General features: G+C 38.2%; 1 protein-coding gene across 1 annotated transcript in view; it reads right to left on the reverse strand.

Moving 5' to 3' along the window:
* Window positions 1-14,570, reverse strand: part of EIPR1 (EARP complex and GARP complex interacting protein 1) — a 399,280-nt gene that overhangs the window by 358,857 nt on the left and 25,853 nt on the right. Inside the window, exon 3 of the mRNA XM_007948132.1 lies at window positions 3,858-3,990. Coding sequence (XP_007946323.1) covers window positions 3,858-3,990 — 133 coding nt within the window. The remainder of the gene's footprint in view (window positions 1-3,857; window positions 3,991-14,570) is intronic.

Raw genomic sequence — 14,570 nt, forward strand, 5'->3', positions numbered from 1 at the left:
CTTCCGTAGTGATACTGCCTCGGAAACCCAAGGAGGGGTCGCTATGAGTCGGGGGCGACTCGACGGCAAACAACAACAACAACAACAACAGGGACACAAAAGACCTGTACAAAGAAAACTACAAACCACCACTTCAAGAAATGGTAAGAAATCTGCATAAATGGGAGAACATATCATGCTTGTGGACAGGAAGATTGAACATTGTGAAAATGTCAATACTACTCAAAGCAAACTATACACTCAATGCAGTCCCAATACAGGCCCCATCAACATTCTTTAAGGGTATGGAAAAAACAATCACTAATTTTATAGGGAAAGGAAAAAAACCTCAGATAAGAAAAGCACTATTGAAGAAGGACAAAGTAGGAGGTCTCACATTCCCAGACCTCAAAAACTATTATACACCCACATTAGTCAAAACAGCCTGGTATTGGTACAACAACAGACACACAGACCAGGGGTACAGAATTGAGAACCCAGAAACAAATCCACTGACATATGATCAGCTGATTTTGACAAAGGGCTGAAATCCATTAAATGGGGAAGAGATAGTCTCTTTAACAAACAGTGCTGGCAAAACTGGATATCAATTTGCACAAAAATGAAACAAGATCTGGACCTCACACAATACACAAAAACTAACTCCAGGTAGATCAAAGACTTCAATGTGAAACCTAAAACTATAAAGTTCCTCAAGGACAAAACAGGGGCAAATTTAGGGGCCCTAATTTATGGCATAAACAGACTGTCAATCATAACTCAAAATGCACAAATAGCAGAAGATAAACTAGATAAATGGCACCTTCTACAAATTAAATTTTTATAGGGTTCAAAAGCCTTCTCCAAAAGAGTAAAAAGAGAACCTACAGATTGGGAAAAAACAGTCGGCAACAACATATCTGACAATGGACCTATCTCTAAAATTTATAGAAAATTCCAACACCTCAACAACAAAAAGACATACAATCCAATTAAAAAATGGGAAGACAACATGAATAGACACCTCACCAAAGAGGATATTCAGGCAGCCTATAAACACATGAGGAAATGTTCACTATCATCAGCCATTAAAAAAAAAAAAAAAAATTCACTGCTGTCAAGTCATTCCTGACTCATAGTGACCTGTCCTTGGGTTTCCAAGGCGGTGTCTCTATAGAAGAAGATTGACCAATGTTCGTTCCAAGGAGTGGTTGGTGGGTTTGATCTACCAGACTTCTGGTTAGCAGTCAAATGCCTTAGGTGCTACGCCACCAGAGCAAATCAAAACAATAATAAGACACCATCTTGCTCCAGCACTAGTAGCAAAGTTCAACAAGACAGAAAATGACAAATGCTGGTGAGAATGCAGAGATTGGGACTCTCATACACTGCTGGTGGGACTGTCAAATGATACAACCACTGTGGAAAGCAGTATTGCAATTCCTTAAAAAATTGGATTACAAATACCATTTGATCTAGAAATCCCATTACTAGGTATATATCTTAAAGAAATGACAGCCAGGACAAGAACAGAGATATGCATACCCATGTTCATTGCAGCACTATTTACAATAGTGAAAAGATGGAAACCACCTAGGTGCCCATCAACAAAATAATGGATAACCAACCTATGGTACATACACACAAAAGAATACTATTCAACACCAAAGAATGATGCAGAATCTGCAAAATACTACATGAACTTGGAGGACATTATGCTGAGTGAAATAAGTCAATCATAGAAGGCAAATATTATATTAGTTCATTATTGTAAGACGTCAAGGAAAGGTTTATATATGGAAAGAAACTTCCTTTGTTGGTTACCAGGGATGGGAGGGGAGGGGAGGGAGCACTACAAAAATAAAAGAATATGTGGCCATGCAGACAATATTTCTACATATGTATTTGTATGTGCTATAAGAATGTCCAAATTTATAATAGAGCTAACAAGGGGCAAAGTTATGATAACTTCTTTGCCTCAGCCAACACTCTCAGGGAGCAAGTAGCATGGTTGCAGGGGACATCAAGCTCAATTGGCATAACAAACTACACAAAAACATTGTTCTACATCCTACTTAGGTGAGTAGCGATTGGGGTATTAAAAGCTTGCAAGCAGCCATCTAGATGCAGCAATGGGTCTCTCCTTATGCAGAGCAAAGAAGAATGAAGAAAATCAAAGATGCGTGGAAACACTTAGTCCAAAGGACTTTAAGTAAACCATGCAATTCTCCACCTATATGCCCATGAGACCAGAAGAACTAAATGGTGCCTGGCTACCACTGTCAATCATTAAGAAAGGGATCAGTGTAGGAGATTCTGGATAGAGTGAGAGAACAATGTGGAGCAAAACTTAAAATCACACACAAAAAAAAGACCAGGTTTACTGGTCTGATAGAACCTGGTGAGATCCTCAAGACTATGGCCCCTAGTTACCCTTCAGATCAGTTCACTCACTCCTAAAGCTTCCAGCCAAACAACAGGCAGGCATATAGGGTGAACATTTCCATCAGGTATATATACTCCCCTTAGAGCGATTGATCAGTTGTGGAAGAACAGAAGTCTAGGGTTTGCACAGGGAGATAGCTTGAGGAGCAGGAATGCATAGAAAAGAACACAGGGAAAAGGTAACTACAGGGAAGAAGTGGGAAAAGAGATGTTACATTATGTGGAATCGCAGTCAATGTCCTGAAACAAAATTTGTATTAATTTCTGTACAGAAAATGAATTTGCTCTATAAACTTTCACCCAAATCACAATCAATCAATCAATCAATCAATAAAAGGGGGGGAGTATTTCAAAATAACCATGAACTTGAATTACTGTTTATACTTTCGCACAATGGTTAAGCACACTTCTGCAAATTGAAACTCCAGCAGTTCAAACCACCAGTCGCTCAGCAGGGGAAAAGATCTGGTGATCTGCTCCCTTAAGGACTGCAGCCTAGGAAATCCTATGGGGCAGTTGTACCCTGTCCGATACGGTTGCTATGAGTTGAAATCAACTTGACAGCACACAACAACAATATGAATATACATAGGCAGTGAGAAAAAGGCAAAATTCACTGCAATTCTCTGAATAGTCTAGTTAATGTATTGAGGTGGTGGTTTTTAGGTGCTGTCAAGTCAGTTCCAACTCATAGAAACCTTATGTATAACAGAACAAAACATTGCCCAGTCCTTCAGCATCCTCACTATAATTGCCATGTTTGTATGAATATGTTGTTTGTTGTTGTTATGTGCCGTCAAGTCGGACCCGACTCATAGCGACCCCTTCTTGGGTTTCCAAGGCAGTATCACTACGGAAGTAGATTGCCCCATCTTCCTTCCGGGGAGTGGCTGGTGGGTTTGAACCGCCAGTCTTCTGGTTAGCAGTCAAGTGCCTTAGCCACTATGCTACCAGAGCTCCCGAGTATGAATATGAGTATGAATATGAGTATGAGTATGAGTATGAATATGAGTATGAATATGAGTATGAATATGAGGCGGTTGAAAATACCGTGGCTTCGTTCTGTAGTCCCTTAGTCTTCAAGGTGACATCTTTGCTTTTAAACACTTTAAAGAGGTCTTGTGCAGCAGACTAGTTAATGCATTAGGACACATATTTCTATCATTTAAGAACATTTACCACATTATTCACCTTCGGGGAATTAAAGTTTCTGTAACCACTATGATTTCAGTTTTGATTCTTAGAATCTTAGGATTATAACCATTTCTGCATACATTTACTCACAATATCTTCTGTGTATATGCTATATCTTCAAGTCATCATATCTTAAATCATTTACCAACTTATTAGCAATATAAAACCAATCTTATGTTAAATCTCTAATTGTAAAAGACATGCATTTGTGGTACATAAAAAATAAAAGACACACTTACTTTTATTGTAGCAGGTTGCTAGCACACCTTTATCTGCTGGACTGGCACTAATATGCCAAATTTCACCCACTTGATGAAGAAGAACATTTTTATTTATAATATTATTTTCATCATCAAAATCTATGATGTGAATCTACAAATACAAAAAGAGAACATCAGGACCTCAAACACTTTCACAATACCTTAATTACAGATAATGGATAAATAAAAAGAATAATCAAATGTATATTTTATGGCAGACAATATTTTAAGTAATTTTTATTAAACTAACAGCATACACTTATGTAATTTCATTTTTATAGTACTCCTTTCAAAAGACAAAGGTATGAAATTCATGTAGGGTATTTTTTTTTCAACATTGAAGCAAAACGTTAAGTTTATTTCATACTAGTACAAATAGCTTAACCAGAGTATGATAGTTAAAAAATAAACATAGAATGCTTTCAAAAAGTTTTATAGCTCAGTGAATTACTAGCTAACACTTCTTTCTTCTTTAAATTCAGGTATAAAGAATTGAGTTCATTACATTTATTTCTTTGTATGCTATCATTACCCATCCACATTAAGCCTAACTTTTTTTTTTAATTATGATTTGGGTGAAAGTTTACAGAGCAAATTCATTTTCACACAACAGTTCACACACATTTTATTTCATGGCATTGATTGCAATCCCCATAACATAACAGCTCTCTTCACACTCCTTCCCTCTGGTTATCCTTTCCCTGTAAACTTCTTTCCTATGCATTCCTACCCTATGAGCTATCTTCCTGTGCAAATAATTCCCTGCTGGTCTCTGAAAGTTTAAAGTTTTAAGTAGTATACCTACCTGGTGTAAATATTCACCTTAAACACCTGTCTATTGTTTAGGTGGAAGCCACAGGAGTGAGTCCATGAAGGGTATTTTTAAGAATGCAAGCGAAAAAATAAACATGACTTTCTGGACATATGCAATCTTAAAGAAATAACACACCAAAAGCTTTATTGCTGAGAAGCTGGGTTAGGTCATCACTGGTGCTAGGGCCAGAGTTCTCCAAATCACCTAAGAATCATTCAGTCCTGCAATTTGGCTGCAGGGAAAAGGGAGGAGGTAACAGGGTACTACTGCCTAATTGGCCCTGTGATTGACCACACTTTGCCTACTTCATAGTGGGCATAACTCAAATCACATGTCAGAAGTGATTAAAGTAGAAAGGAGGGAGGATGGATTGTATAATAGAACGTTTTTAACTTCTTTTTTAAAAATGAGTCCAATAGCTGTCACCTCTCATGATATTAACTATAATAGTATTAGACTTTAGCCACTACATAAAAAAAAAAATTAAATATGCTATTTTCATGCTTTTCTGCACAACTATTTCTAAAGAAATTAAAATTATTTTTACATTCACTCTCTTATCAATACCCAAGTCAATGAGAAAATGTAATTCTTCTTTTAAAAATATATTAAACTAAAAAAATATAATGGATCTACACAAAAACTTATATCCAAGAATGCTCACTATGGCATTGATTATCATAATGAAAAATTAGAAGTCATCTATACAACTGGTAATAGCAAACTGGTCAAATAAATTCTAATACTGCATTATAATAAAACCAAGTTTCTCTGTCAAAAAAGTAGGCTCTTAAGAAAAAGCCAAAGATTGTCAATAAAACACCTTCCTAAAACCTCAGAAAGATCAAACATCAATCAAATCATCAATATACTATGTTGTTGTTAGGTGCCATTGAGTCACCTCCAACTCATAGCAACCCTATGTACAACAGAATGAAATTCAGCCCAGTCCTGTGTCATCCTCACAATACCTGCTATGCTTAAGTCGACAGTTGTAGCCACTGTGTCAGTCTATCTTATTGAGGGTCTTGCTCTTTTTCTCTGACCCTCTACTTTAACAAGTATGATATCCTTCTCCAAGTACTAGTCCCTCTGACAACATGACCAAATTAGGTGAGACAAAGTCTGGCCATTTTTGCTTCTAAACAGCATTCTAGCTGTACTTCTTCCAAGACAGATCTGTTCATTCTTCTGGCAGTCCATGGTATTCTCAATATTTTCACCAATGCCACAATTCAAAGGCATCAATTCTTCTTTGGTCTTCCTTATTTACTGTCCAGCTTTCACATGCATATGAGGTGACTGAAAATACCATGGCTTGGCTGAGGCAAACCTTAGTTTTCAAAGTGATTACCTTTGTTGTTTAACACTTTAAAAAAGTATTTTGCAAATAGGGATAGAAGGGAAATTCCTCAACAAAATAAAGGGTATATATATATATGCAAAACCAACGGACAACATCATTATTAATGGAGAAAGACTCAAAGCATTCCCCTTATGAACAGGAACCAGACAGGGATGTCCTCTATCACCACTTCTATTTAAATTGTACTGGAAATCCTAGCCAGGGAAATAAGGCAAGAAAGAGAAATAAAAGGCATACATATTGGCAAAGAGGAACTAAACCTATCTCAATTTGCAGATGATATAATCCTGTACATAGAAAACCCAAGGGACTCAATAAAAAAAACTACTAGAACTAATAGAAAGGTTAAGCAAAGTGGCAGGATACAAGGTCAACATACAAAAATCAGTTGGATTTCTCTACACTAGCAAGGAGTCCTCTGATAAAAAAAAAAATAAGGGAAACAATACCATTTACTATAGCTACGAAAAAGATAAAATATCTAGGAATAAATCTCACCAGAGACACAAAAGACCTATATAGAGAAAACTATAAAACACTGCTACAAGAGACAACAGGGTACTACATAAATGGAAGACCCTATCTTGTTCATGGATAGGTAGACTAAACATTGTCAAAATGTCAATACTACCTAAAGCAATCTACACATTTAATGCAATCCTGACCCAGATTTCAACAAAATTTTTTAAGGACATGGAAAAACTAATTACTAATTTCATATGGAAAGAAAACAGACCTCAAATAAGCAGAGCACTTCTCAAGAAGAAAAACAAAGTGGGAGGTCTCACACTCCCAGATCTTAAGAACTACTATACAGCCACAGTAGTCAAAACAGCATGATATTGGCACAGTGATAGACAGATAGACCAATGGAACAGAGTCAAAAGTCCAGATATAGACCCATCCATCTATGGACAACTGATCTTTGACAAAGGTCCAAAACCCATCGAATGGGGAAGAGACAGCCTCTTTAACAAATGGTGCTGGCAAAATTGGATGTCCACCTGTAGAAAGATGAAACAAGACCCATACCTCACCCCATACACAAAAACAAACTCAAGCTGGATCAAAGACTTAAATGTAAAACCTAAAACTGTAAAATTCACCAAAGATAAAATAGGGGCAAATCTGGGAGCCCTAATTTATAGCATAAATAAACCATCAAGCATAACCCAGAGTGTGCATGAGATAGAAGAGAAGCTAGATGACTGGGACCTTTTAAAAATTAAATTCTTGTGTGCATCAAAAGATTTTGTCAAAAGGGCAAAAAGAGAACCTACAGATTGGGAGAAAATATTTGCCTATGACATATCTGATAAAGGACTCATTTCCAAAATCTATAGAAAATTTCAACACCTAAACACCAAAAAGACAAATAACCCAATTCACAAAAGGGCAAAAGACTTGAGCAGACACTTTACCAAAGAAGATATACAGGCAGCCAACAAATACATGACAAATTGCTCATGATCATTAATCTTTAGAGAGATGCAAATCAAAACAAAAATGAGATATTAAGTCACCCCAGCAATAGTAGCAAAGTTCAACAGGTCAGAAAGTAACAGATACTGGCGAGGTTGTGGAGAGACTGAATTCTTGTACACTGCTGGTGGGATTGTAAAATGGTACAACCGTTATGGCAAACGGTATGGTGTTTCCTTAAAAAACTGAAAACAGAAGTACCATTTGACCCAGCAATTCCATTATTAGGAATATATCCTAAAGAGGTTAGAGATAGTGCATGAGCAGACATATGTATACCTATGTTCATTGCAGCACAATTCACCATAGCAAAGGAATGGAATCAATTTAAATGCCCATCAACAGATGAGTGGATAACCAAATTATGGTATATGCACACAATGGAATACTATGCCACATTAAAGAACAACGAGGGATACACGAATCATCTCAAACGGGGATGAACCTGGAGGACATTATGCTGATTGAAATAAGTCAACTGCAGAAGGACAAGTACTGTATGAGCCCATTACTGTAAAAAGACAGAGAAGGGTTTGCTTGGGAAAAGAAACTCACTTAGTAGGTTACCAGGATGGGGAGGGAAGGGGAGGGATTAATTTTGGGCTAGTTGGGGCCTACATGCTGACATGGGTAGGGGGAGGGATGTATGAGAAGGATATATGACCACCATGATAACATTAGGAAATGGGAGGACACTGAATTGTGCACATAAGAGATAGACAACAGATGCTAATACCAACCAATGTGTCCACAAAACCGCACTGCCATTAACACCAAACACTAGGCTATACAGATAAACACCTAAGAGGATCAGACAGGGGTCAGTGAATAGAGGTATACTCTAGACCAAGGATAGATTCAGCTGAGGCTAATCTTGCACAGACACCAGTGATACAAAGTACCTGCAATCCTTACAGAAACAATAGAAGACAGACACAGAGTAATTCCTCACAGACAACCAGACACTATGGGAACCAACAGATCTACTGTCTCAGGACCATAGCACTGGGGACACCAGACTCAATCAGCACAACAAAATACATAAAAGCATTGCTCCACAACCTACACTGGTGAGTAGTGACTGGAGTCTTAAAAGCTTTCAAGCAGCCCTCTAAGATGCAGCTAACAGTCTCCTAGCATTGGAAGTGAAGAAGACACACACACACACACACACATACACAGAAAAAGGGTATTTAGAAGCAATCAGCCCTAAGACACGATGGCCCTCGAGACCAGAAGAACTAGATGTTGCCTGGCTACCAAAGCTAACCACTCAGGAAGGATCAAATCTGGAGATCCTGGATAGAGTGGGAGGGAAAATGTGGAACAAAATCCAAAAACTCAATAATGACCAGAATTACTAGTCAGATGAAATCTGGTGAGACTCCCAGTACTATGGCCCCAGAATACATTCTGTGCCTGGAATAAAACTCACTCCCAGGGGTGAGCTCTCAGCCCAATAGTTAACAAGATGTACATGCACACCACTCAACCCAGGATGACACACCCACATACTCTTTAGTAATACATCCCTTAGAGCAATAGACCATGGGACACCAGAGGACCAACATTCAAATTGAGGAAATGCAGGACAAACAGGAGTGCATAAATATGAGGGGCACAGGGGGAAGGTTACAGTGTAGTGAGGGGAGGAGAGTGGGTTATGGCTGGACATGGTAAATGGGGAATGAAACTAAATGTATGCATTACGTTGAATGTAAAACAAGCTCTTAAAATTAAAAAAAAAAAATTAAAGTCTTTTGCAACAGATTTTCTCAATGCAACATGACATCTGATTTCATAACTGCTGCTTCCATGGGTGTTGACTGTGGATCCAAGCAAACTGAAGTCTTTGACAACTTCAATCTTCTCTCCATTTATTGTGATGTTGCTTATTGATCCAGTTGTGAGGACTTTTATGTTGAGGTGTAATCTATACTGAACACTGTAGTCTTGGGTTAAAAAAAAAAAAAAAAATTCCCATCTAGTTGATTCTGACTCGTAGCGACCCCCACTGACTTTCCAAGGCTATAAATCTTTACGGATAAACAGACTGCTTCATCAGGTGATAGGTTCAGATCGTCAACTTTTGGTTAGCAACCCAGTGCCTTCACCACAGCATGCTTCAACTCATCTTCACTTACAGCACATAAGGTTGTGTCATCTGCATATCACAGGTTGTTAAAAAATCTTCCTCCAATCCTGATACCACATTCTTCTTCATATAGTCCAGCTTCTTGGATTATTTGCTCAGCATACCACTTGAATAAGTATGGTGAAAAAATATAAGCATTTTTCCTGATTTTAAAACATGCAGTATCCATCCTCTTATTTTGTTCAAATGACAGCTTCTTTGTCTATGTACGGGTTCCTTTTGAGCACAATTAAGTGTTCTGGAACTTCCCTTCTTCATAATAGTATCCATAATTTGCTATCATTTGCACAGGCAAATGCCTTTGTCTAGTCAATCTCTGCTTTCAGCCAAAGTTCATCTGATATCAGCAATGATAGCTCTTGTTCCAGATCCTCTTCTGAATCCAGCTTGAATTTCTGGCAGTACCCTATCTATATACTGCTGTAACCATTTTTCAATTATCTTTAGCAAAATTTTACTTGTGTGTGATATTAATGATATAACTCAAAGATAACAGTAAAACTAGCACACACTGCAAATCTGTATAATTGTTGTAGAAGGTTTATTACAATAAATAACTAAGAACTATCTCACTCTTACTGCTGTCGAGTATATGTCAACTCATAGTGACCCCTCATTGGGTTACCGAGGCGGTATCTCTACAGAAGTAGACTGCCTAATCTTCCTTCCAAGGAGTAGCTGGTGGGTTTGAAACACAAGCCTTCTGGTTAGCAGTCAAATGCCTTAGGCACTAAGCCATCATGTTGAAATCTTTGAAACAATAATTTGATTTCCTGAAAGTTATCCCAAAGAATAAATAAACAAAAAAATTATGGAGTATTATATAGCTTTAATAATTATAATTAAGAGCAATTATAAATGTAAAATGTCTTGAAGACAGTATTAAAATTTTAAAAGCAAAATACAACATGGTATGCAATTACAAAAAAAGTCACATGTGAACAGAAACTAACAGGTAATATAAAAATTCAAAGTAAGGTTTTTTGTTTAAGGAGAACAGGAAACTTTTTTCTTCAATATGTGACACATTTCATACTCATCAGGAAATCCATTAACACTAAAAATAACAATGCACTTTAAATGTACTATTTTTCCTTTCCCAAAATCTATTCCTCTTGAAATGCACTAAAAGCATTAAGACCATTACATCATGGAAGTAATAGTATTTCTGGTTTCGTAATTCCTCATTTTATCAACAAATCCATCAAGTAAATGTGGTCTTTTATCCTCTCCCTTGCACACTAGTTCCTCAGTCTACCTTCACAATCTTTTCTCCAGTGTTTTAAGCTTTCCAGATACTCACAGCTAATCAGTGCTCCCTGCTGACCTGGCCATCTCTCACACTCCTCTACCATCACCGATCTCATCTATGGAAGCATCTTTCTTTCTACCTCATCATAAAGCTATTTTCTTTCTGATGAAGACACAAAGCAAATGATTTCTAATCAGTCTTTATTACTTGATCCAAACATATTTTTCCTGTAGATATGTTCCTTTCAACTTTCAGGTTAGGTAACTCAGAAGATAGCCTAGTCAGGGAAGAATTAGGAAATCTTAAGTTCATCCTAATATTGTCTTTTCTAATGTGATATACTCTGATAATAAGAGCCCTTAACCTTCATTTTTAAACCTCAAGAATCTTAAAAAAAAAGTCTTAAAAGAGGCTTTTCTACATATCCTCATTTATAGTAGATGCATTGACAAATCTAAAGGCTACATCTTCATGAACTATTTTAATATGTATATGTTCACAAACAATGGTAAGACACGACCACCAAAAGCAAATAATAATAAAAACAATAACAATTAATATTTATAAAGAGAGCAGTGGTTGGTTCAACAGTAGAATTTTTGCCTTCTATAAGGGAGGCCCATGTTCAATTCCCAGTCAATGGTCCTCATGCATAGCAATCATTCACCTGTCAATGGAAGCTTACCTGGCATTGTGATGCTGAAGAAATTTCAGTGGAGTTTTCAGACTAATATGAACTACTAAGAACATCCTGGTGATCTATTGCCAAAAATCAGTAATTAAAAACCCTATGGATCAAAAACATTCAATCCGCAACCGATTGAGGAATGGCGCAGGACCATGCCACATTTTTTCTGTTGTATGTGGTGTTGCCAGGAATTGGAGGCTGACTCCACAGCAGCTAACAACAACAACAACAACAAAAATTTATAACATGTCAGGTACTGTGCTAAATATTTTACGTACATGAATTCCTTTACTCTCTAAAATAGTCCTATGACTGAGGGCTGCTTTTCACTTGAGGGTGGCTCTATATTAAGGCCGGGGCCTGAGGTAGGCAAGCCCGGGGTTTGGGGGCTCCTTTTTGCTTGGGGGTGGCTATATTTTAAGGCTGAGGCCCAAGATAAGTGGGTCCAAGGACTGGAGGCTGCTTTTTGCTTAAGGTCAGCTGTATTTTAAGGCCAGAGCCCAAGGTAGGTGACCCAGGGCTCAGGGGCTTCTTTTCACCTGTGGACACCCTATTTTAAGGCCATTGCCTGAGGAGGCAGGTGCAGAGGGGTTAGGAACAACTAAGGGAGAGGAACTTATCTGTCAGTTTGTTGTCCTGTGGTGGCTTACGTGTTGCTGTGAGGCTGGAAGCTTTGCCAAATGCAGCAGGGTATGGTGTACTAAATTCTTAGTGTGGATTTTCTAGCCATAAGTCTTTGTAAACTCCGTGGTAGAATTTGCTGTGAGCAACTGAGGAGCTCCTGATTATTAGGGTTGTCCACCTGGGGTATTTCTGTTAGGAAGGCACACAGCAATGTTTTTGGAAGTTCACTCTCTCTCAGGTGCTTAGAATGCTGATGTTATGATTGGTTAGTTTGGCTACTCTGGCAGGCTCAAAAGGAGGCCTCCTAGAGGTAGAATGCTCTCTGACTGCTGGCTGAGAAGGACATGCTGCTAAGAGAAATGTGCCCGAGAGACACACGTGGCTGAGAAAGAAACACCAAGAGACATGCACTGCTGGGAGAGAGACTGAGAGAGACTGCTGACTGAGAGACAGGGGGCTGAGAGAGACTGAGCATTGTTCCTGAACTTGAATTGTAGGCTGGTACCTCCCTAATAAACCCCATAATCTGTGAGTTGTGTGTGACCACTGCAGCAAATTATCAAACCCAGCAAAAAGGTGGTGGGTGCTGCAGGAGGAATGGTTGGTGTCAGGGTTGATGAAAGGGCTGGAGGGAGGTAACATGTCTGGACTCACAGTAATGGGCCTTGGGCTACTGATAGTGATTCTGTCTTCCTCCTGTATGGTTAGAGGAGGTCAGGAGATGGTGCCTTCCTGCCCTTTTAGCAAGGGTACCCATGGTGGGCAGGTTTCAGCAAAGCTTCTGGACTAAGACAGACTTGGAAGAAGGAAGAGGCCATCCACTTCTCACAAGAATTGACCAGTGAAAACCTGATGAATAGCAAAGAAACACTGTTTGATATATTACCAGAAAACTATAAAATCCTGAAACAGTGTCCAATAAACAGTGTCAGAAGATAAGTTCATCAGGTCAGAAGGCACTCATAATTTGACTGGGAAAGAGCTGACTCCTCAGAGAGGACCATAACAATATGCATAGAATAAAATTTTCAGGATCTCCGCTGGCTGACATGGCATGACTCAAAATGAGCTGAAACAGATGCAAACATCCATTAATAATTGGAACGTGGAATGTACAAAGTATGAATTAGGAAAACTCGAACTTGTCAAAAATGAAATGGAACACATAAAGATTGATATCCTAGGCATTAGTGAGCTGAAATGGACTGGTATGGGCCATTTTAAATCAGACAACCATATAATCTACTAGGCCAGGAATGACCAATTGAAGAGGAATGGTATGGCAGTCATCATCACAAAGAATGTTTCAAGATCTGTCTTGAAGTACAACACTGTCAGTGATAGGATAATATCCATACGCCAACAAGGAAGACCAGTTAATACTACTATTACTCAAGTTTATGCACGAACCACCAAAGCCAAAGATGAGGAAATTGAAGATTTTGACCAACTTCTGCAGTCTAAAATTGACCAAACATGCAATCAAAATGTGTTCATTATCACTGGTGACTGGAATGCAAAAGTTGGAAACAAGAGTTACCAGTAGTTGGAAAATATGGCCTTAGTGATAAAAATAACACTAGAGATCACATGATTGAATTTTGCAAGACCAAAGACTTACTCATTGCAAATACCTGTTTTCAACAACATAATAGATGGCTATACACATGGACTTCACCAGATAGAATACACAGGAATCGGATTGACTACATCTGTGGAAAGAGGCGATAGAGAAGTTCAATATCTTCGACCAAAATAAGGCCAGGACCTGATTGTGGAACAGACCATCAACTGCTCATATCCATGTTCAAGGTGAAGTTGAAGACAATTAAAAGAGCCAAAATATGACCTTGATTACACCCCTTCTGAATTTAGACACCATCTAAAGAATAGATTTGATGCACTGAACACCAATGACCGAAAACCACAAGAACTGTCGGATAACATCAGGAATATCTTTCATGAAGAAAGCAAGAAGTCATTAAAAAGATGAGAAAGGAAGAAAAGACCAAATGGATGTCAGAAGGCACTCTGAAACTTGCCCTTCAGCGGAGAGTAGCTAAAGCACATGGTAAAATGACAATATCAAAGAGCTGAACAGAAGACTTCAAAGACCAGCTTGAGAAGACAAAGCCAATTACTATAATGAAATGTGCAAAGACCTAGAGTTACAAAACCAAAAGGAAGGACACACTTGGCATTTCTCAAGATGAAAACCTGAGGAAAAAATGTAAGCCTCAAGTTGCAATACTGAAAGATTCTAGGGGCAAAATATTGAATGATGCAGGAAACATCAAAAAAAAAAAAAAAA

The sequence above is a fragment of the Orycteropus afer genome, unplaced genomic scaffold (genome assembly GCF_000298275.1).
Source record: "Orycteropus afer afer isolate SDZICR_OR568_19922 unplaced genomic scaffold, OryAfe1.0 scaffold00204, whole genome shotgun sequence".
Taxonomy (NCBI): Eukaryota; Metazoa; Chordata; class Mammalia; order Tubulidentata; family Orycteropodidae; genus Orycteropus; species Orycteropus afer.